Source organism: Stegodyphus dumicola, chromosome 5, assembly GCF_044657685.1.
Source record: "Stegodyphus dumicola isolate Sdum_Otavi_A_Nest chromosome 5, ASM4465768v1".
Lineage (NCBI taxonomy): Eukaryota > Metazoa > Arthropoda > Arachnida > Araneae > Eresidae > Stegodyphus > Stegodyphus dumicola.
Genome location: NC_140772.1, coordinates 21,852,763 through 21,878,744, shown reverse-complemented (window position 1 = coordinate 21,878,744; position 25,982 = coordinate 21,852,763). Strand labels below are relative to the sequence as shown.

The window sequence follows — 25,982 nt, the reverse complement described above, 5'->3', positions numbered from 1 at the left end:
ACTTTCTTTAAAAAAAAAAAAAAAGCTAAGTTTCTAGGGTTATAAATCTGCAGCAGTGGGGCTGTCCTTTACTCCTATGCTTTACTCAGTTACGTAAGAAAGCTAACTCAGAAATGAATTTACTGAAATCATTCAGAAATGAATGTACTGAAATTATTATATCAATCTAAAATATATGTACATATTTTTTAAGTATCTTCATTAAGATAAAATAAATAAATCCTGACTCATAAGCACATATATATAACTGTTTGATTATGACAAAAATTATTATTAGAAAACTTCTCAGTCAAAATGTTGATAAAATGCAATCCTGTCCGTTCTTCCATTTTAATTTTATGAGCAATTTAAAATACTTTGATTTATTTAATGGGTTAAAACATTTCATTCTTGTTTAAAAGCTTTAAAAAAGTATCTTCATACTTTTCCACCATCCATGGTGATTATATTTTTAATCATTTTCTCATTATATTTCACTTAAAATTACAAATAATTTTTTATTACTTATAAATATATTGTTACTATATATAAATATATTGTTACTACTTTCTTATTAATGTGCAACCTCAAATTAATGTCAAAAAGCAATATTTAACCTCTTTAATTGCACTTCTTCCAGTTTCCAAATGATAATCCATTACATCCCAAGCATCCCAATAGAGTGGCACATCATCAAAAATTAAAAACCTGTTTCCCAAACATCCAGCGGCAATTGCTTCTTTATGGCACTCTAATAAGATAAGTGAAGACAGACATCCTTCTTGATTTACAGTAGCTTCTAAAAACTGATTCTTTAAAAAGAAGGTTCCATCTTTTTTTTGTTCTAATAAAATGAATTAAATCATATTAGAGTACTTTTAAAGTAAAAAGTTATAAACATCAAATATTTTTTCAAATACTAATTCAAAAGGGTTAAAATTTAAAATACACCTAAAAGAACAGATGCTTTGACAGCAGATAATCCCCGAAGAAGTTGATACCCCATGGGTACTACAACAACAGGTACAAGAGTTCCACCACCGGATTCATTACTCATATTTTGCATAGCTTTTCCTACACCTTCAATCCACATACGCCTTGATATTTCATCTTTATACCAAGGCACACGAATAAGCTCAGTTCTTTGCCAAGATAAAACATTGACTAAGACAAGTTCTTCTTCTTCTCCTCTGCCTTCTGGTACACCTAATTAGAATAAAAATTGAAATATATCTATATAAAACGTTTTAAGCATTATTGCTATAATTTTTTTTGAATAAATAAGAGCATTTTTAGTAATAATATTAAGTAAAATGTTTAGTATAATCTAGAATATCTAGAAAAGATCATGTATTAGTTCAAAAATGTCACATGCATCAATTCTATTTTCCTACATCTGATCTGTTGTTTGGTTACAAATGCTATGTTGCCACCAATGAATATGTTATAACTTTCAGTGAGAAATACTTCTTTATTTTGACCTTCCATTATCATAATCAATAAAAACATAATTAACTAAACATCTAACCATTTCTCTTTCTTACCTTCAAATTTTCGTAATTTTGAAAACTGACTAATAACGAATGGAGTATTTCCCAGCTATTGCTAAAAATTCAAAAAAAGAAAACATTCTTCCTCTACACTGCTGGCCACTGCTACGGCATGCAGCAAATGTCAAATTTGCCTGAAAGGTTCTATATGCTAGGATATGCAAATGATTAGAATTCCAGTTCATGTGCAAAAAGCACATATCAATAATAACATCTACATTTTGCATTAATGGGAAGATCGTGCAGCGAGTTTCTCATTCAGAAATTGCATAAAAACATTGCCAAGTTCTGTAAAGGTCATGTTGTGCCTTGTGTAAGAAGGAAATACTCCTACAAGTACATGTCGGAATTTGACCAAAGCAAAATTGTGGCCTACAAGGACTGTGTTTTATCATTTCCCAACATTGCTGTGTGTATTGGTTGGGATCCAATGATTGCCAAATGAGTATGGAAACGGTGGATTCAGAAGAGTCAAATTAAACACCGTGTAGATCTCAGCAGCCACAGGTCACTAATGCCCAAGACGGCAGACATGATTTCCTCTCAGCCTTATGCAATTGTACAGCCACATGACACCGTCCAAAGTTAGAAACCTGCCTCGTATGTAGAATTACAAGTGTCTGCCAGATAGTGCAACAAAATCTGCAGCACTGTGGTCTATCAGAATGATTACCACTGTTGTGGCTTCTCTTAATGCTGCAACAGAGAGTGGTACATTTACAGTGGTGCAATGAACGATGACACTTGATACAATGCATTACCCTTTCAGAGGAATTCTGGTTCTGAGTACAAAATCTTGATGGAAGAATCCATGTATGTAGGCAACAAGGAAAACAAATCTAGTCAACTTGCATTTGTTATCATAATATGGGTTCAGCACCTGGCAGATAGTACTGTTGGATATAAATCATGCTCATCTCTTGTTCATATAGATAGTAATGCAGATAGCCACTTTTACATTTTTGACATATTAAAACCCATAGCTGTGTCCTATCTGCAAGGCCAGCATCTTTCAACAAGACAATGCATGACCAAATGCTGCCTGCGATATCCTGACCTTCCTCAATACAGAGGGTATGTGACAATTACTCTGGCCAGTTCATTCTCTAGATCTCTCAGTCAGTGAGAACATCTGATCATGGGTTGCAAGAAACTGGCATGCTCCACTTGTTAACTATTATGAGTGCATAATTCTATAACAGAGTTAAAGCCACATGAAATGAAGTACCTATATCTGTCATCCAATCTCAGTTCAAACTGATGCCCCACCATATTAGAGCCATTGTTGCTGCTACAAATTCAGCCCTGTGTACTGAATTCAGCACATTGTATACCTCAAACCACAGCAAATCTAATCAAGTCTTCCTCTTGTTATGCTGTATATGTACAACAAATAAGATTCTATTGTTTGCTTTCTTTTCTGCAATAGCAATTTTACGGGACAGTAGTGCTTTTCAAAATATGTAGTTATCTACCATTTTTTATCTTGCTTTACAGAAAATATTTTGCAACAGATGCAACTTATTGCCTTCAACTTTTTTGTTTTGTCATATACAAAATAATTACTAAAGTAAACAATGGGAGGATTAATGAAATATAATTAAGACTGAAGTTGGATGCTATTCTAATTTCAGTTCATGAAATGGATGGCTCAGTTGCCAAAGCTCAGAATCTGAGCGAAAATTACATTTTGATTAGATGTAGAATTTAAATTTTGATTTCAATCTTTTGTTATTTTCTGCCTTTCATTTCAGTTCTATTTGAAAGGGCCCCCAGAAATTCTTGTGTAAAAGGGATAAAAGGAGAAACAAAATTTGAATATAAGAAACTGCGTGTGTGAGAAATGAAAGTAAATCATACAAAAGACTTGAAATGACCTTCCCTAATTTCTAAACATAGCATTCTAAGTTCGTGAATGTGAATTCCAGAACCTCAAGTGTTATGCCTTCATTTCATAGTACATATTCAGCTATGAGGTGTGTGGGGTGAAAGTGCATCATTTGGTCCTTGTCTTTCTTACCTATAGGAAAAAGACACTACAGATCAGTCCAGAGGAAAAAGACAGGCAAAATCAAATTCAGTGGCTATAATCCTTTCGAAATGATTCTCTCAGGAAAAAATAATTCTTCTTCACTGGAACATGAATGCCAAAAATAATGACTCACAGAACTTCTCTGTTAACATTCTTCCTCACTATTATTAATTTAGAAGTCAAACAACAAAAATCAGCATTATATTTTTAAATTTAAAATTTAAATTATAAATTTTTAATTTTTAGATTTAAAAATATAACACTGTGAAAATTTTAAAATATAACACTGATTTTTGTTGTTTGACAACAAAAGCGTTGTTACGCTGATTTTTGTTGTTTTTGCTGATTTTGTTGTTTAAATTTAAAATTTTTAAATTTAAAAATATAACACTGTGAAAATTTTAAAATATAATGCTGATTTTTGTTGTTTGACTTTTAAATTAATATTTGTTTGGCGTGTTACTGTATCTTAATTCTTCCTCACTGTTTATGCAGTACAGTGCTGCCATGTCAACTTTTTGGAATGCCCTCTAGAGCGTTCTTCCTCAAAATTGAGATGTAAATGCGCAGTTAGTGTGGTAAGACTATACCTATATGACCAATGGAGAATTTCTGGTGCCCTGCCTACTTCTACCTGTACCTGTACCTGTAATAGATTGTCTTCTACCCAAATTTGATCACATTTTGCGAAATATTTGTGCAATGATGTGACAATTTCTGGGCGCCCTTTCAAGTGGAACACTAGATAGTTGTTCTTCTATACCATATTGGAAGTATAACAAAACAAAAAATGCACCTTATTCTTTTTATTCATCCTTTCTAACTTAGTATAATACTATATAACACAGTTTTACTTAGGATTGATCCTGCATTCATTCAAGTAGAGGTTAAATGTGAATTCTTAAGCATCTGTGATTTGGCTTTTATGATTATAAAAATCAGTTTATTCACTTACTTCAAATGCATGAGAATTAGAAAACTATTTATTTGAAAAGCAATTTTTGGTCACTCAGAGTAGAAAACAACATTATATCACAATGTTGTCATTAATTACATATTTATTATACTGTTATTGTTTTAAATAATATGGATAAATAATTCTCTTACTATATCCTATTTTTAACTTTAAAAACTTTCTTACCAAACAAACAACGAACAGCAGTATCCATTAAACCAGCTGCTCCTTTTAATACTTCCTTATAATAGAAAGTAGCCTCTTTATGCACATCTTCAATGGAAGAACCTGGCAAGACATCATGAAACTGGTTTAAAAGCATTATTTTCCACAATCTCTCAAGCTCTAATTCTGGATATGCTTTCTTATCTTCATCTCTACAAGCAGCTAATAAGACACTATGCAACAATTCTGTATCCCTCAAAAGTATTTCACACTGTCGGTTTAAAAATTTCATTTTTGCCTGAGTGGTGTAAGTGGCATTATGCAGTTCTAAATACAGTTCACCAGACCATTTACATAAATTATTTATGTGTTTTTCTTCAATAACACTAAAAAAATTATCTGGAGATCCATGTTGGACTCTGCAAAAATTAATTTAATATATTAGAGTGCAAGTAAAAAGAACTGCTGATTTTAAATACATTCTAAAAGTTACACAATTTTTAGAAATACATTGTACTGTAAAAATTACATACCAATAGTAAAAACATATATTTCATAAATACATAATTGCACAATTGCAGTAAAATAACAATATACAAAAAGGATGGACTAATAAAATGATTTTCTGTAAATTAAGAATAAATAAGATTTTAAAAATGAATTACTAAAACAAAATATGTCATAGCATCATATACGAATAAAACAATAAAATACAAAAAAATTTACATAATTTACAAGCTGTTAAAAGCAAATGTATGATTACGAAAAGAAAAAGAAAAAAAATATATAAAAGGCTGGATCAATATGAAATTTTGGAACTACTCTTATATGCGCCCTCAGGTCGCCAAATTTTTCGCCAAAACGCTGCTATGTTACTATCTAAATTTTTTGTCTACATTTCGAACTTTAAGCCTAAAATGTCTCCAAAAACCACATTTTGAACACACAATTTAAGCTAAAAATCCAAAACAAAAACAAAAAATTTAGATAGCAAAAATGTAGTTTCTAACCAAAAATATTTGACAGGAATCCATGTACACAATGATATATTTTAACTTTAAAAAAATCTACGAATTGCACAATCTAGGCAATGAACGAATCTACGAACTACGCACACCTCGCTTTAATAAATTAACATAACAACAATAAATTTCAAAGAATACCATGTACACAGCATTCTGTTTAAACTTAAAAAAACATCTATGAATTGCACAATCTAGGCACTGTGCCCAAATCAACCAAATAAACTAAACTAAATTACAAACAATTCAAAAAACAACAAAAATTCATAGTAAAAAAAAAAAAAATGAACATAACATTCTACAAAATAAAAACAGTAAATTAAAATGCACTTACCATAATACATTCCTGAATAAAATTTCGCAAGTCACACAACGTCTCTGAACAAAAATGCCACGATTTTGCTATATCACATGTCTTTCTGAGATTCAAAATTTCAAAAGTAACGATAAAAACTTTCTACACACAAGTTAACTTACTACACCAAAACCACAATCCAAATCTTAAACTCCGCTGAACCATTTGACTGCAAATCCACACAACTATCAGAAACGCCCTTCTTCATCCTAGTTCTCATAGCAGCTCCGCATTTTGCACTCTGTTTTAAAAGTCCCACAGAAATTCCAAAAATACACTTCGATCCTCATAAACACACCCGTGAACAAGACTCGTTGATAACTCTAACATTGTACCTTTTAATACTAAATTTACTTTCCACACAAGCTAAAATACGCGACTAAAATCTTTCCACCATGTCTATCATTGCAACAAAAGCCATTTCAAAACATGCACCACACGAACTAACGAGCAATTAAACCACTCCAGAGAAAGATTTTTCAACGTCAACAGGATTGCCATACAACACGCAATCGCGCCAAAATCCAGTGCAGCACACATATCGCCACATTTGGTGAAATCAGGCTGCATTAAGAGTAGAGCCGAAATTTTTAATAATATATCTAGGATCTTAAAAAAGATTCATTATTAAACTGAAATTAATAGAATAAAAAAATCTAAAATAATAAACATTCAATCTAAAATAAGTATTTTATACAATTTTTAACACAGACCATTTTTTTTTTTTCAAACACTAAAATTCTAGAATAGTCAAGTTTCTGGTCTAACCAATATATTTTATTTGGATAACCAAAAACTTATTTTTTCTGCATTTTTGGAAAAGCAAAATGAAACTTAGTAATAAATGCAAATAAAAGTGGATCTGAAATTCTAAATCATCTTTCCAAAAATAAAATCTCAAAATGTACTTACTGCCTAAGTGCATTTTTGGGTATCAATTCATACATGCAAGCATGCACACAATCAAAAGAGAAATGTGTTTTACTGAATGCCTGCACATCTCTCTGCTTTTTTTTTTTTTTTTTTTTTTTTTCTTTGAAAAGAATGATCCCAGACCACAGATGCAAAAAGTGTCCCAGATTTAAAAAAAAGGGGGGAGAGGGAACATGCCTGATCAAATAAAAGTGATTGATGACAGTTAAGAAAACAACAAAATTCATCTTTGCAATGATGCAAAAGAAAAACTAGGATAAAACTGGACATGTCATTTAGGTGTTATGTATCAGTTATGCAAGAGGATTCAGCGGGTTTATCCAGAATGATGAAAGAAGAGAGATTTCTTCTTTCTGCACAACAATGCACACACTTACATGGCTAGAGCTGTGGTGCAGCTTCTAGGGAGAAAAAAGTATCTGCCAGTTTTTAACCATAATCCATATTTGCCCGATTTGGTGTCGAATGACTTTTTTTTAATTCCCAAAATTATTTTTTTATTTCTAAATCAAACTTCACATGAAGGGTTAACATTATCATAGTGTAACCGACATTCAAGTCACAGAGGTACGCAAGTTTAACATCTCTCAAAAAATACTTTTATACAGTTAGAATAATTTCATATAGTTGTATAAACGTTCTGTGCATTTCATCCAAGTGACTACATAGAGCATTCAAAGCATTAAAACCTTCATCTTATGTTTTCTATAATTTTCATTAACACATTGAAGCTGGTGGCCAAAAAACAGGTCAGAGTTGCAATTTCTCAAAATGATGGCTCTGATCAATTTTTTTTTTTTTTTTTATTTATTTATTTCATTTATTTAATTTTTTTTAAGTAATAGCACTTGAACATACAATTCACTGACCGAAATATAAGCTACAGTAATTCTGCCCCCTTACCCATCAGGTTTCGGGGATAGCCATTGTCCAATAACCTTCCCTGCTCCTTGTCCTATGACATTCATGCTACTCATAACTAAATGGCTTTCTAAATTCCCTTTCATTTTCCCTCAGAAGTGAAGCTCGGGGCAAAAATCTTTCAGTGTGTTTTACATAATTTGCATGTTTTCTCTAGAATTCACTAATACTGCATCTAAAAGCTTCAAAATGCAATACAATAAAAACACAATCAATAAATTATTTTTTTATTATTAAACTAAAACAGAATATTAAGGAAATGCACATTAAGAAAAAGAAAGAAAGACTGCTATTATCACAAAATGCAAAAAATAAACAGTGATACAGTTCAATGATGAAATATTTATACAATACAATAGGGGGAAAATCAATAAAATATTTTTAAAAAAATACTCAAAAGGAAATTGGTGCTAATATCATAAATATGAATGGGATTTGGTTAATATATATGTATAAAGCTAAAATTGTTACTCAATCTTTCTAAAAAGTTAATATGAATTGCTGATTTGTGGAAAAAACAAATGATCAAACTTTACTTTAGTGTGTAAATTAACATTTTTAATCAATACATGTAATTCTAAAGTATATTCAATTTAGAAACAAACTAAAACTTATTAAAATATATAAACTGTACTGAAACCCCCTAAGGGAAAGTCTTTGGTAATTAGTCCCTCTGCAATCTGAGCCAAAAAACAGGAAGTGCATTCCCATCTTATTAAGTAAATCGAATCATAGTGCTTAAAAGTGAAATCTAGTGCCAGCCTTTCAAAATTAATTCAGCGTTTGTTTATAGTAAAATGACAAATGTTTTCCAAGTGCTGACGTTTCAAATCATTCCAGTGTTTTCAAGGCCATCGAACTGCATATCTTGATCCAGCTCTCATGGGAATAAATTAGGTTGTTCTTTCGCAGTTATAGGATTAAATTTACACTTGAAGTAGGTGCCAGAAAATTATATTCGCTTCTACATAATTAAATCTACATTGGGAACTGATATTTTTTTTTAATAAATTCGACATTAAAAATGTAACACTATAATATGAAAAAATATAATTTAATGATATTAGAAATTTGAATTCAAATAATTTAGTAAAGTAAGTAAAGAATTCTTAGAATTTTAATTATTTTTAGGGAAGGCTATTAAGATAAATAATTATATTTTGAATTTTTGTTGAAAATTTTGAATACGAATTTTATAACTATTTTTAAAATGAAGTAGATGTAAAAAATAAGTGAAATTAGTACAGATAATGTAATATGAAATTATGGTAAATGCATGTTAAAATTTATGGGTGATTGTGTGTCAAGTATAGAATATGATGAGGAAGTACTAGTAACAGAGTAAACAGAGGCCTGTAATTACCTCTTAAGTTGTTCCTTTTACCCTCTTCATGTAAGATAATGTTGGAGGCTCTTATTTCATGAGTGTGTGTAAATATTTTTATATTATTATTATACTTTTTTTCTTATTGTGGAATGTATTAGTGCAGTTCTCAAAGGCCAGTTACCTTATGCAAGGAACGGAGGCCTTTACAAGTAACTGCCTAGGCACCCTTGTGCCACCAGTGCAGAGAACACACTGGTTAGCTTAAGAGGACGGCCCTATTGATGAATACGTTTGTTTAGAAGTATTGTGAGGCCTTCCAGTATGGTGAAATAAAGGAATTGTAAATGAAAGATAATAATGGTGAAACCATAATTTTTGAAACTGTTACTCCTATTATATTTATGGTGTTAAAATATAATTTATCAATATGGAAATTAGTATCATAAATATTTATGTGCATTACATTTAATTATAAGTCTTCAGTCAGAGCCAACTTGAGTGCTAGTTAAACTGTGAAGTCATTAGGCAAGACTTAAATTTCATTAACTTTAGTTTATCCATTATCTTTGACTATTAATTTCATCAAATATGTGAATATAAAAAATTTAAAAAATTAATTTTAGAACTGTGTAAATAATTTATTTCAGCATTAATTTTTAATTATTACTTTAGGTACTAATTATTATTTACTATCTTACTAGGTTAAGTTTTACACCTGATATCACAATTCACAAATCACTGTCTATTAAACTCAAGTGCTGAATGAATTAAAATATGTTTGGAATGGAAATGATTTTATTAAGTGGTGGGTACTGTATAGTCAAAATTTAGTATGTTTTTTTGTAACAAATGTGTTATAAACACCAAATTTGAGAAGTTTCAGCTATATCATATTTTTTCATGAAAATTTATTTAGAATTTCAAGCTTCTATTTTATCAGTTTTAGCCAAAATATAATATGCTATTCCTATTGATATCTAAGTCTTAAATATTAAAACTGACACGTTTTGGACTTATTTTAATATACTTTTTCATTAAAAACTGTTATAGGTTCCAAAGTATCAGTTGTCCAGGTATCAATTGTTAGGGACTTCAACCAAAGGACTACCTCCAGTTGCCCAATTTTAAACAAAATCTAATCAGCTCATAAGGTATTTTCAGTATGCCTTCATGGTGTAACTGTAACCATACTCAATGAATATTTAAGAGATCCAGGGTTTTGAGTCCCAATAAAAGCACTGTACATTTTTTATGTCTTTTGCTTTCTTAATATTAGTTCAAAATAATCTAATAACTCTACAAACTTTTTATAAAAATATAAAACTTAAATACAGAAAACAGAATTTTTTAAAATTTTATTATAAGAGCTATCATGGATGAAAAAAATCATGGCACAGAGACACAAAGTACATCATTGTAAAAATAGTAAATATGTGTTGCAGGGACCCTTGTAGAGTCATTAGGTTATTTTCAAGCAGGAGACATGAAACAAGAGCAATGCTCTTGTCCGGACTCAAACCTGGACTCTCGAATATGTGCCAAGTGTGCTAACCTTTACACCATGAAGGAATGCTGGAAAGAGGGAGAAAATACCTTACATACTGCCCTTTTAAAGGATGACTGGCATTGGGGAACCCAAACCCCAGATCATGGTGGTGATGAATTATTGTCTACCACCTTTCAGTTTGGATGCTACTGTAGAGTTATTAGGTTATTTTTACGCAGGAGACACAAAAAATGAGCAATAACCTCATCAAGACTCGAGCCAAGTGTGCTAAACGTTACACCACGAAGGCATGCTGGAAGGAGGAAGAAAATACCTTATAACCTTATTCACTGAAAACTAACTATCAAATTTTGGGGACCAAAAACATTAGTACATACATAGGTTGGTGAGAGTTAAAAATTGCAGTTTCTTTATAGCTTCTTAATATTAGTTTATAACTGCTTTTCAGTACTTACTTTGGAAGCCCATCTACATTATGAAGCCTCTGTATTCTTTCTAGCATCTCTTCTGTAGGACCACCCCCACCATCTCCATGGCCATATAGCATCATGCTGCAGGAGACACGACCTTTATCCTGAAGATTTTCAACTGCTTTCACAACCTAAAACCAAATTTAAAAAATAGACAAAAAGGACTTTTATTAATATTTTAATCCAAAATAATTAATAGTTTTTGAAATACAGTGAAAACAAGACTTTATTATTTCTCCTACTAATAACTACTTCTTTATCATAACTCACACTCAAGTAGTTGAGAAAATTTGAAATCTTTTAACCCCTTCGAGCCAGGTAGCAAAAACGCGCGCTTATCGCTGAGGCCGGCAGTGTCTTACGCGAGCGTCTCTCCAGGGCTGGGGGCTTTTTTCCTACTAAGCCTAAATCCATGAAATTTCCGAAGTATCAACGCATTGTTTAATAATGCTCTATAGAGTATTTAAACGGCTTATGCTTTATAAATATTTTATATATATATACTTTAATTACTTTATTTCTTGTTTAAATGCATATTTTACACATTTTATTTTAATTACTCACCATTTTATGAATTTTAACATTATACATCTGAAAACTAAATATATTACTTAAAATTCTCTTTTCGTATGAAAAAGTTGAAAACAGGGATCTACACACAGTCCTACGTTACATTCCTTGCACTCGTAATAACTCATTTGCCGTTTTGGAGGATTTTTCCAGGAATGTGAACAAACGAAGCATCGTCGTCTCATTTTCTTATCAGTCTCTTCTGAACAAAGTTTTGGAAAATGTCTTTCAGTTAATCTTTCAGAATCAATATCAGAATATCAGAATTTCAGAATCAATATCTGAAATATTTTGCATCATTTCTGCTATTTCGTGCTCTGTTAAACATTTTCGACGCTTCGACATTGCAATGGTAAAAACAAAGAATTCACGTCTAACAAGACCTAATTATTTTCTAAAAACTGAACTGCAAACCGAAATACCCAACGCCTTAGAGCAAATAAAACTTCTCTACTTACAGTAAACAACTACCATGTGCAAATAAAGTGTGATTTAAAGAGACGTCATAAATCACGCCATTCAGAAACATTTATTTCCCCGTTTGTTTATGTAATCAAAAACACATGTATGTGAGTCATGCTTCTCTCATTTCGAGTAGAAGGTCTAATTTACATGTATCTGAAACCATATGGATATACAGTGCCATCTTGTGGCAGAAATTATAGTTTGAAAAACGTTTCAAAGTACTGGCACAAACACGTGACAGTCGGTAGAGAACGGAACAATCCTCTGGCACGCCTGCGTGTCGGCCGGTAGGTAAGTGTGTTCGTTGCTGGCACGTATACGTGACAGTTGGCACGAAGGGGTTAAAATAGTCTCTCTTTAATGTGAAAATATTCTGGCATTACACTCTATCATTCATTCCAATATAAGGTAATTACATATATTAATGCGTAATACATATGGAGGAAAAGTGATACAACTCTCTTTCTCAGGATAACAGAGTTAAATATGCTTATCTTGATGTGCAAAGTAAAAATTTTACAGCATTCCGAATAATTAACTCCCAAATTTACAAATTTTGCCCACAGATGATAAACTATCTTTGACAAAAGAACATATATGTCTCCCCTTTTCTTTTTTTAACAGAAAGAAACAAGCAAGCTGTTTTGTTCTAATAAGAACTAATTTCAATAAAAGCTTATTATATAGGTATTTCACACAATGCATTTTATTTGATCATACAGAAGTTAGAGCTATTTCCTTAATAGTTGCAAAGATATCCATTACCATGCAAACACAGCACTATTTGCCATGAAATTTAAAGAAGTTATACATTAAATGATAAATTTCATTAGGTGGATTTCCATGATATCAAACAAGATAGACGTCTTCAAATTCTAGCAGCAGTGAAACAGGAGACAAAAAACATACTCTTAAACATTATCTTCCTTTATATTGTTCATATACCAAGAATTGTTTTCTTGTTATATTCATTTCCCATAAGATCTATACTTTTCGATGTCTGAAGAGAAAAATTAATAACATGTGTTTTGTTAATTTACCTCAAGCTAAATTACATTTAATATATTATACTGCAACTTTGATCAGCATGCTCTGCATACAATTTATAACATTGCATTTTCTGAAGGGTAACTATTATTACAGATAAATATCAGCAAAAATGCTTTGGCATTTTCATTACTTTTTGTTACCATTTTAATGAATGTGCCTTTGCCATGAAACTGGCTAAAACAAAGTGTGCTCTAAAACTCCCATATCATTTTATAGTTACCATTAAAAATTCTTGCACACTCAGATAAATAAGTGAAATTTAACTTGACTTGACAAATTTAATAACATGCAATTTGAAAGTACCTTGAACAGCATATAGGGAGAAAAAAATGGCACTTTCTGATTATCCAACCAACCCTCCTGAAATGTTGCCAGTCATTGGAAACTAATTTTTTGTCAATATAAGACATAAAAGAAGCAATCAATTTACAAAATTAAAAATACAAGAAACATCTATAATAAAATATTTACCTTATTCTTCTACTTTTCTTCCCACTACAATCAGTTTTAATTTTAAAAAAACATTACAGAATTCCAGAAACTCAGCATTGCACCCACTGCTTTAAAAAAAATCAGTGACTTGCACAACTTTATCATTCCACATACTGTTGATTTCCCATGTACACAGCAATGTTTTCTCTTTAAAAAAGTATCATAACTGCACAAATTTGATCATTTATGAAAAACAACATCATGAAATGCAAATCTTGTATTTTCTACTCTTAGATGAATCTTCATATTTCTGGAGATATGTAATGCTTTCTTTTTCATCAGCCAGTAAACCCTATAATCCCATGACAATTCCTTACAAGAAAAAAATGCTCAAAGCCATCAAACACTAATCAGAAGAAATCGACACTCATGAGCAGCATGTGTACATGCACACTTGGGTTTCCAAATAAATAACTCTTCATGAATTTATGAGCTGCCTATCTAGGAATATAATGTGTTACCTGAAGAATTCTTTTCAGGATTGGGAAGATAATCAGAAAATAATCACAAAGAAATCTTATCATTTTGTAAGCAAGACCATATTTACATATAACTAGCGGATTTTGTTTGAGAGTTTTAAATAATAAGAATTGCTACTAATAGTCAATGTGCATGTCTATCAGTCATTGCAAATAATTCAGTTTTACAATAAATATAATGTACTCATAAAACTTACTTCCTCTACACACACAGAAGAAGTATAAGACTTTGCAGGAGGAAAATGAGCAAGAACAGTTGATCCATCTAATCCTTCCCACAGAAAATTGTCATGTGGGAAAGTATTTACAAGACTCCAGCTCAACTTGGTAGTCAGAAACCTTTCAATTCCGCATAACCTATGATGATATATAAAAAACATTAAAATACAAAAATGTTTACAATAAACCAATAAAATAATGAGAAAAATCATGGTAGGTTGTTTATATATTAAATGAGCATTATTATGTAAGAATATAATAACAAACCAAAATGCTATAAAAAGAAACTTACCACATATAATGGAGATATAGAATGTAAATAATGTGATAAAACAAACAGTCTGCTTTGGAAGAACTCAAAACTACATTATTTGGAAAATTGGTTCATAATTATATCACACATATGAAAAACCACAGAAATGCTACGTAGTCATTTTAATATGAAGTATAAAAGTAACAAAAAAGTATAAGTGTCAATTTATCACAAGATATTTCAGTACAACAAGATTAACTTGCAATAACAGAAAATGCTCCTGATGCTTAACAGTTTTGTTAAAACAGTTTGTAAACTAATCTAACTTTCAAAATTAGGCAAAGAGGTGGTATTTTAATACTTGAATATTGTATTTAATAAATGAATGTACTTCTTTTCCAGTCCATTCTAATTTCTGCTCTATTAATTGTTTTCATTCTATAAAATATAAACTTTGGCCAGTAATTTTTTTAAATTAAAAACACAACACATATATATTCTAGAAGAGAATTTCCAAAAGTTAATTAAAATTAAGAACTGAAAAGCACTCGTCAAAAGTTTAATAAAAAGAACTATGAAACAAACCTATCGTATTTCAACAAACAGTTTTAATCCTCGAAAAAATATACTGTCCTTTTAAAATATAAATAACATGATTAAAATGCCTAACATAGAATCCTGCAAAATAAAAAAAAATAAACAGAGATTATCTTTGATACAACTTGTGTTCATAGCCCTAAAGAATTTTTTTTGTGTGTGTGTGCAGAGAAAATATATTATTTTAAATTCATAGATAATTTAAACTACTATCTCTGAGTGGGCTTTCATCAGTAAATAATAGTAATAATAATTTTGTAAAAACAACATTATTCATCTGGTAAAACATTATTTGAAAAAAAAAACTCTTACAGAATAATTAATTCTTTCAATTAAAATAATAGCAATAGTTCCCCCCCTTTAATAGCCACAAAACAATTAGGGTTCTCCAACTGCCAAATTATGCTTTTTCCCTCTTCTACTCAGTTCATAGAAATCTTATTTAAATCTCGATTCCTGGTGAATTTACAGGATTTTCATAAAATCTGATATTTAATTCAAATAACAGAACCATAAAACTGCACATTTTACAAAACAAATATAAAAGTGTAAAATGGAGAAACAGTTAATCATTATCACCTATCACTGTTAATTTATCATTCTTTCCATTTTTCCTACTAGAATAATCTGAAAAATGAATTACTGAAATATATTTCTTTGAAATCTTATATATTCATCCAAAACTTTCAATTATAGTTGATTATAATTTTACATGCCTCCCTTCTCTAAACTTTACTTGATCAAATCTTCCTATTCTGTTGCTCAAATTTGTATTTTGAATCAATCTGCTTCTGTACAGTAGCAAATCTGAATTTGGAGTGTAAAGTTAAATTTTCTGGTTCACAATTACAATTAAATACAGTTCCTTTACTTATAAAAGCCCACCTCAATGAGGAGATATATCTCCAAACAAATATATATGGATATCTGCAGTGTCCATGCCAATGTATCTTACACAGGGAAACATCTCTGACATGTCAGATACATGTCTGTCATGACCACTGCGCATGAAAGGACATATTTGGAGACAGCTAATGAAACTGTATATGGAAGTCATGTGTCTGAAAAGCAATAGCAGCTAATGAATCAGTGTTTGGTTTATCAAATAACATACGTTGTAAATTGTTTGTAATTTTTGTTATTATTTTAACAAACTAAATTTCTGATGATATTTATTTTGAATCTTAAATTCCAATTTATTACTTTATAAATACACTGAAAAATAGTATTTTCCCTCCTCACCTTGTTACAAGTATTTGATATTGTAAGCTATATTTCTGCCTCATTTCTTAGCATTAACCTTTTGCACCTGTTTGCATTTGACTACATATTTCTCAATTTTTTGTTGTTAATAATTTTTCAACTTCTGGACTAGGTCTAGCTGGCTCGATCACTTGGTGCATTTACTGAAGAGTTTAGATTTTCCGTAAAACAACAGATTATGAATTCAAATCCTGGCTGAGTAGTTTCCTGGTATGTTTTTCACTGTAAATTAATATTTCATTGATCCACAGCAAATTCATTTTTCTTTTCTGTAATTAACAAAATTCTCCTAATACAGTCAAAAGTCTTTAATCCGGACTCGTCGGGACTTCAGCGATTCCAGATTATCGATTTTTCTGGATTATAGATCATCAATTTAAATTTGGTAAAATGGCATGCAGAAATAATAAAATTAAAAATATGAAACCGTAATTTATGAAATAAATAGCAATTATGATCTAAAGGGTATCAAAATTTACAAAAAAAAAAGCTTAATATTTATTTGTTTACTTTATTAAACATATCTTTCAGCACGCGCATGCGTAAAGCATACATTACGCATGGTTGAAATTAGAAAATTGCAACAGGAAAACTATTTGATGTGCATTCGTGATATTTATAATGATGAGGAATTTGATTTAAATCATATCAAAGATGGAGTACATCGAGATGAAATACTACATTTAGTAAGGAATTATAAGTCAAATAAAATAAAAACATCTGCCCTGAAGATAAGAATAGTGCTGACAGATCAACTTCCAGTTCATTGCCTACACGGATGACGAAACACGAATTGAATAATTGAAGAGTTAGGTTTGGAGGCAACTTCCCCTTGATAAGTCTGTCTCCTGCCAGCTCAACAATTATTCACTTACGCATTTTTATAAATTTTTAGAATTAAAAAATTTATTGGAATTATATATTATACATTTATTATATATTCATAGATTATTGGAATTATATATTATACATTTATTATATATTGATAGATTTTGATACTTGCACTTGATTTACATATGCTCTCAGAATTTAAATGATATTGTAGATTAGTTCGTAGCAATAATTAATCATTTATTTGTAATTCAATTTCATTTAAAATTTAATTAGCTTTAAATTTGCTTTTTACGAATAGAGAATGTTTGTTAAATATAAATATAATAAAGTTATTTACATAGTTTCTTTTTCCTCTTTAATGCACTTAAAATCACACTTATAAATTTAATTATCAGCACTGTATGTTATATTTTATGCTATATATGAATTAACTGATTTCTTTCCTTTTATGTAAATGAATGATTATCCCTCCATGTACTGCTCAATTTTGATACATTCCGGTCCTTAAATAGAGCGCTATTTTTTTTTAAATTTTTTCTATATTCATATATTACTATTCACATCTTTTATAAACAAAATTAGTATAATGCAGGAATTTTAACTTTTTTTTTTTTTTTTTTTTTTTTTTTTTTTTTAATTTTTAAAAACGTACAATATGGCTCACACGATTTTAGTGTGCATGGATTAAAAATATAAAAATACACAGGATCTTTTTTATTTGAATAAATATACATGCTAACTAATTTGTTCAGTTAATAATATTACTTGTACTTACTTACTATTATAAAAAATTTTTGTTAGTGTGGTAATAAACTTTGAAACATGCTTCTAAGCATAATCCAACTTTATATTCTTCACACCAAATGCAGATCCCTTTATGTATTGTCTTCTACCTTCCTTTTTTATAGAATTTGGAGGTATGTGGCTTGCAAAATGCCTCCCTACAAAGTGAATAAAGTTCATACTATCATCACTAGACCGTACTGATGAGCATATAGCAGAAATGTATTTGTCAAAGATTTCCTTGATCACAGCTAGCTTGAAATCAAGAAGGGATTTTTTTTGTGTGTGTTTGTTATTTTTTGTTATTATATACAAATTCCAAATTGCTTGATCCATACAAGATAATATTTTTCCATATATTGGATTGTTTTCGGGTACTAGGCTAGTACGGCATCTCCTGATTGAATCTGTCAACAACACCCATTGTAAAGTTATAATCATAAATCGCTTTTGCTTTAGTTTTTCTTTTGCCATCTTTGAATAAACTGATACAGATGATGCATCATGAAAAGAACTAAGCATATTTACTATTTTCTTATCATTCCACAATGAAAGAAGCAACAGCGTCGATCGTGTTCAGCTGTGAAAAAACAATAGTACTCCCTTACAATGACATAAACCTGTAGCAACATCTAGGTGCAAAACAAAGTGTGATATATGAGGATTATAATATTCTCAGCCTACACAGAGAAAAAGTGGGATCAATATTGAAAAAAGAGAAATAAACTTCACATAATCCGTCTTGCGAAACAGATTTTATATCAGGTGGAAATCGCGTGGGCCATATGCAGAAGGTTATATATGTAACAATAAAAAATATGAAAGCGTCATTCAAATTAATCATGTGATCATACGTAACCCTTAATGCAGATGCCTCTTAACCAATCACCAAATTGCAAACCAAAACCTTTCTCTTCACGTGCTTCCATCTTTCATAGCTACGCACTTCAACTTCAGCTTTCGCTCTCTACTCTGCTATGATGTCATTTTGCTGGCTTGCTTTCTATCTCAAGAATATCAATAGTGTAAATCTTATGTGGAAAGGCACAACTAGTGTGCCAAGTGATTGTGGCTACAACTATAAATTGGAAATAAAAATGCAATTAAAATCACCTCAACTGCCAAGTGTTATTTACAAAGTTAACATTATTAGAACACATTACACAATCAAAATTCTTCTTCAATAGGGATCTAAGCAAGCATCTACACTGCTCCTGCTTTTCCTTGTGCTTTTATTATTTCATATATATATATTACCTTTCTCAATTAATTGTTTTTCTTTCCAGCTTCATTAATTTTATTTTTTTAATTTATATTTTTGATCTATTTTTGTATTTCTATAATTAGCAGACAAAAAGTAATGCTGATTAAAGGAATCAGTTACTTTTTACCGGCTTTCATTACTACCACTATTATTTTTAAAAATTTTATTATTACAACTTTTTTCAAATATTAAGCTGTGAAAAATGAAGTTGTCTTCTGCTACAAAGCTTCCATTACTATTATTATATTAAAAATGAAGGCGTAGAAATGAAACGAAGTTATTGAAAACTTTGCAAATATTATGTTTATTAACAGAACATTGACGGTCTCCTACTGGGTAGTGTCATCTGCTTTGATTGCTCTGATTAGCTCAGTAGCTTAGAACAATTCAGATACAAAATTGCCCAGTGTAGATGAAATGCTGTGACACGTATGTGACAGAGACTTTACTCTATTGCTGAGCACTTTTGTCTCCTCGTGTAAATAGGCCGTAAGTATGCTTAAAACTAATATCTCAGCTTCACTTCAAGACATTAGAATAATTAAAAAAAAAAAAAAGATGTCAAAAAAGTCAAGAGGAAAAAAGTCCAGAAAAGTTATGTAATTCACATGTTACAAGGTTCTTCAAACAAATTGAAAACACAAAATTCTAAAATATTATTAAAAATGATATTAAAAAAAATCATCAAATATTCAAATACTTAACAAATACAACAATTTGTTGATCATAACCTCATTATTTGTGGTAGCTGAGCAGAGTATCCAAAAGTGTCAGGGAGCCAAAATTCTTTACATCGCTTGCAGAACTCTTGTTGAAAAAAGCGTTGACCATACAGGAACTGACGAACAAATGATTCTCCTCTGCATGATGAAAGAAAAACCCTACTTAAATTTCATGGTAGAATAAAACATAATTTCAATTACAAAACCAACAAATAATTAAAACTTGAAAGGATTTATAAATAATTTATTTTTGAATGTGATTATAAAGAAAGTAAAGGTTCATGTCATTTGAAATGTAATGATATGAAATATTTGCCTACTTGTAATGTGTTCATGATTAATAAGGCAAAGAAATAGCAATACTCACACACTAACCCATTGAACATTTTAGACAAGCAATAACTATTGCCAAATAGTATGATTTAGCACTATTCAGCACGGCATTACAATCCACTCATAAGATCTGTACTTTGGTTACACGGAGCCCCAATTAATTCTTGAAAAACCAGTTAAGTTTTTACAAAGAAAGATATAAGTTAACTAACTCTGTATCTTCATCATGATGAATCTATGATTAAATATATTTTTTTATATTCACCAAACACAAACAACATTCTAACATAAAAACACAAACAACATTCTAACATAAAAACACAAACAATATTCTTCTAAACTAAACCATTTTATTAAATCTTTATTAAAACAACAAACTGCTGTTTCTTTGTTTTTCCCCTTGCATTCTGAAAAAACATCACAGCTTTAAAAAGATCTCGCAGCCTGAGCTTATATTTATTTAATTTTTTTTATATGTGACATCTATAACTTGTATTCATTGATTAACTAACCAAATAAACAGCAATCTGTGATTACCTAACCAAATAAAGAGAGATTTGTAAGTTCTAACCTCCCCTCCCCCAGAATGATTGGCACATATTTGGCTGTATCTCCACCAACTTTCAGTATCAAGAAGAAAATGAGTACCAAAATATCAAAGAAGTATCAAGAGTAAATGTATTAGTAAATGCAAAACAACCTATAGGAGTAAGTTTATTGGAGGAAAAAACGTTAAGAGGTTAAAGAACACATACAGTTTTATTTATTTATTTATTTATTTATAATCATGCAAATCTAGTAAGAAAACCTGCTCGGATTCAACCTTCAATTCCTTTGCATTTGGAGAGATACATATTGGGAAAACAAATTTATTTATAATCCTTTGGACAAAATATTTTATTAATTGGTATTTTCATTTGAATCATATAAACATTTTGTTATATAAACCATACAAACATTTTGTTACAAAAAATCTCAGGCTTTCAGAATAATGAAAATTGCATGGTAAAATATAATGGACAACAAAAAAAAAAGTTTCATTGGACATTTTTTTCATTTTTCATGGAATGATAAAATATTAAATGAAAAAGTGCTTGCTGGAAGAAATTGGCAAATTTTGCCAAATTCTGGGCATTAACCTAGGATTTCATATATCTTTACAGATGTTATTTTAAATTTTTCAAAAAATACGACAGGGAAAAACTTTTCTTCATTTTTATCATATATTTTAAAATCAGTGATGGAAATGCACACAATTTCCATTTCGTTCATTTAAATCTTCCAGAACTAGAAATTAACAGCAGTTTTAAAAATTTATGCAAACATCTCTGTTAGTTATAATGCTGACAAAAAAATAATAAAAAAAATCAAAGTCAAATTACACATAATAAATCTATAATCCTAACAATTCAATTTCTGGAAGCAAGATTTAATCCTCAAAACCAAGAACATTAATTTTAGAAAAACAACCAAAAACTTTCATTTCTATCTAAAAAAGAATAAGTTTTGAAACTAACAATAACTCCCATATCCCCATTACTTGCTCCACATTCCAGATAGTTACTATGTCACAATTAAATGTATAAAAGCATGCACTATGGATATCATCCATTCTGACATTTTCTATTAATTTGCTCAGTTTATCATACAAATGTGCTGTTGTAATTTAAATCATATGTATGCCTTTAAGTGATAAATTAAAATCTTATACAACACGGAATTTTTTTTTCATTTTATACCACATCATATGGCTACATGGAGAACTGACATTCCTCCAGGTTTTAAAAACTGTGTTCTATTTTATTCATAAATATGATTAAAAGCTTTTTTATAAAATTTAACTGCTTGCTTGTGCTAAAACAGGAATATAACAATTTTATAAGTGCACAGTATGGAATGTGTAATGTACTAACTTAAAGGTAATGAAGGGACTGCAACTAACATTGCTTTAAACTAAATAAAATTTTCGCGATTCCGTTTTGAATTGCAGCCCACAGCTCAAAAACCGCTAATTTAACGGATTAAGCAGAAACACATATTAATTTTTTCAAAAAACTTAGCTTTAGATATAATATACATGTAGTAAATATAAGCAGCAAAATACCTCACCAAAAAATTACAAAACTTTCTGATTATCTGCACACCCACGTAAAAGTTGCCAACTCATAGCCAACTTAGAGGAACATTAGAGAACTTGCAGGCAACTAATTTTTTGTCAAGATAATGTGCAAAAGCAACAGCCATTTCCAAAATGCTGATTTGCTAAGAATTCCATATAACAGCAGTCAATCAATAAGATTTAAAAAGGGAGGAATGTCAGTAAACAGTATTAAAACACTTTCTTCTTTTTTTCTTTTTTTGAGAAATCCTTTAATCCATCCTTCTGCATGGACATTGTAGATTACGAAATAACTATTTTGGTGATGTACTGCTCTGCATCATAAATACTTTTTCATGACTTTTCATAGGGGGGGGGGGGGAATGGAATAGTCAGAAAATATAAAAGTTACTTACCCAGGTAAATTTCCATCCATTTCAACCCAGGTACCACCTACTGGAATGAATTGGCCTTTTGCAACAAAATATTTCACTTTTTCATATAGCGCAGGATAATTTTCTTTAACCCACATGAACTGCTGAGCCTTTAAAAAAAGTGTAAATTCTAAATTAAAACCAAAGTAAAGATTACCTAATTATTTTTTTATGAATGGAAAACAAAGAAAATATACATTTCTATTATCAAAGACAAATTTTTAATAAAAGAAGAGTAAAGTTTATATATAAAAAATATTAAAAATGATTGGCATTACCATGATATAACATGAAAATATAATACTAAAAGTATTGTAAAGGTACAAAAAAAAAAGATTTTTTTCTCAAAGGGGCAATTTGCCCAGAGAGGCTATTAATTTCGTATTGGCATTTTGTGTTGAGTCACTATAAATGGTGAATCACTTTTTAAATTGTTGCCACCAAATATTACAGTTCTGTATTATATTTAAAGAAATTAAATAATGAAGAATCTGCATAAATGTATGTAGTAGGGGAGTTGAAGATGTTAAATAACAATCCCAACTTTGTTTTCCACACCACAGAACATTTAATAAAGATAATCAGAAAAGGTACAAATTAGATTAAATACAAGTGCCGTTTGATACAAAGAGGATTCTGTATAGCTTTTACCAGTCTTATCACATAACCGATTAGTGCCTACTCGCATTTGCTGATGTATTAAACAGTACAGTCCAATTTACCACCTTCGCGTGGAAAACTACAGTTCCTTATTCTACACCTTCACGTGCAGACAGGCATCTCACCACCTTCACGTGGGATAGCAGAAGAGTCTCTCTGTCTATGTCATACTCATCTTTCACCTCGCTGCTGGCGCATCGGTGAGGCCCTCTGGTGGTTGTGTCGCACTTACAGATACTACAGCTATGTATGTTTCTTGCATTGTGATAGAACAATGGTACCTAGAGCCATCAAATTTTGAATAACGTACAACTCCACCCGAATATGGGCAACTGGAAGCCCGAATTTGGAATTTGTTTTATTATCTATTTCATATTTCATAAAGCATTTATGAGTTTGTAGGGTTTATATTTATTTTAAGCTATCTTTCCTGTCAAGCCTTTACTTTCCCCTAGAATTGCCAATGCCAGAGTATGTAAATCGTAGTAGAACGTGCAGAGTATTCAAATTTTATCAGAAGTAAATTGAGTTAAATAGAAGGGAAACGAGATTGTAAGTGTGCTTCTTGAATCGTGAGTGTGAAGGTTGCTAGGTAGAAATTTTAAGAACTGTGCGTTTCGGCCTGTGTGCCTATTTCGGCAGTTCGTTGAATCTTTCAACTTCTTAATCAGAAAGTTTGCTGAATCTTAGTTGTATCTTAGAACGCGGTTAAGTTAGTTACGATTATAGAGCCTCGTAGGTAGTGATTTCGTTATTTATTCATCCTGTCATTTATTTTTAGTTGCATTTTTGCCTATTTTGTTAAACCGCCGGGTCGGCGTAGTTTGTGAGCGTCAAGTGAACGCAGCTGTATTTCTAAAGTGGAATAAAAAGGGATTTAAACCCTTCTTACGAGTTTGTGTAATTTACAGTTTATAGCAGTCACTACTACTGTTGCTGACCAGTTGGGGCCTCGCAACATTATAAGTTTTTGATTAAAAAACTCAAAAATTCAAAGTGAGCAATGGCGACACTGTACCGAAAAAAGAAACATTTTTATTTCCAGCATGCAAGATTGTGTAACGGAAATTCTAAAGATATGCTCTTTTAAATATTTTGCTATATTGCTGTTGAATTGAATTTTATGGTTTAAGAACATGATATTTAATAAATAAAGGTAACATACAAAATTTTTTTAAAAACGTTTCTTTGGGCTTAATATAAAACCTAAAAGTTTCAATATATTCCAAAAATAAGTATTGCTCTCTTCACCTTTTATACATATATATATATATATGTTACAGTAAAAGTAATAAACTGGTGATTATTTATAATCACCAGTAATTATGCATAATCACCATTAAATTGAGTAAATATGATAAATTTTGAAAGTTTATCAAATTAACCGGTTTGTTTGCATAATTCCCAACTCGTAATGGTAAATGTGATAAATATCATGACTGATTGGGCCAGTAGAATAGAGTGAAGTTTGTTTTTAGTAGTTACTACTCAGAAAGATATTTTTTCTTTGGACACTATGGTGTAAGAGACCACAAATTACAATATTTTATATTTTACAGTTAAAAAGTCAATAAATGGTCACATGCATTTATTTAGTCTGAACGAAATTTGAATAAGGGACTGACAGGTATTGTGAAATGAAAAAAAAAAATAATAATAATTAAATGAACTTGTACAAAACAGCTGTACATAAAAAAACTGCAGTTACATATAAAAAAACAAACTAAGCCCATATTCTATAGAAAAAAATTTCAATTATACAAATTACTAAATATTTTAAGTTTACTTATTTAAGCATATTAGACTTTTATGACATTTAGAATTACAAAGTTTGCCAGATTTACATTTGCACTTATCAGACTCGCATTGTCCCTTACAAACACATTGCTGATATTCCTGACCTCCAGAAAGAGGTGTCTTTCTCGACGTGACATTGCTAGATCTGAAACATCGTCAAGTAAAATAAAATTTTATTCACAAGTTGTGAATTTATTTCTGGTATACAACTGTGAAAGTCTTCCTTATTTCATTCCTAACTGATAAAACTCTTCATTTTGAACTTCTAATATCACTGATATTAAATTCCAGGGATCACTTCTTGCTCTGTCAACGTCTGGCATTCGTAGTTTCACTGAGTACTAACTTTACCAGCAGGAAATTTAAGATTTGACATTTTCTTTGCATGTAATTCTAAAACTTCTTCAGCCCTCATTCTATGTCTTCTAACTTGCAATTGCCTGCATAATATAT

At 30.3% G+C, this 25,982-nt stretch overlaps 1 protein-coding gene across 1 annotated transcript in view; it reads right to left on the bottom strand.

The window, feature by feature from the left end:
• LOC118183595 (alpha-mannosidase 2C1-like) overlaps nt 1-25,982 on the bottom strand; it is a 74,122-nt gene that overhangs the window by 20,006 nt on the left and 28,134 nt on the right. Inside the window, exons 6-12 of the mRNA XM_035353191.2 lie at nt 23,055-23,182; nt 20,217-20,345; nt 14,470-14,629; nt 11,202-11,347; nt 4,703-5,100; nt 931-1,185; nt 597-823 (exon numbers count right to left, since the gene is read on the bottom strand). Coding sequence (XP_035209082.1) covers nt 597-823; nt 931-1,185; nt 4,703-5,100; nt 11,202-11,347; nt 14,470-14,629; nt 20,217-20,345; nt 23,055-23,182 — 1,443 coding nt within the window. The remainder of the gene's footprint in view (nt 1-596; nt 824-930; nt 1,186-4,702; nt 5,101-11,201; nt 11,348-14,469; nt 14,630-20,216; nt 20,346-23,054; nt 23,183-25,982) is intronic.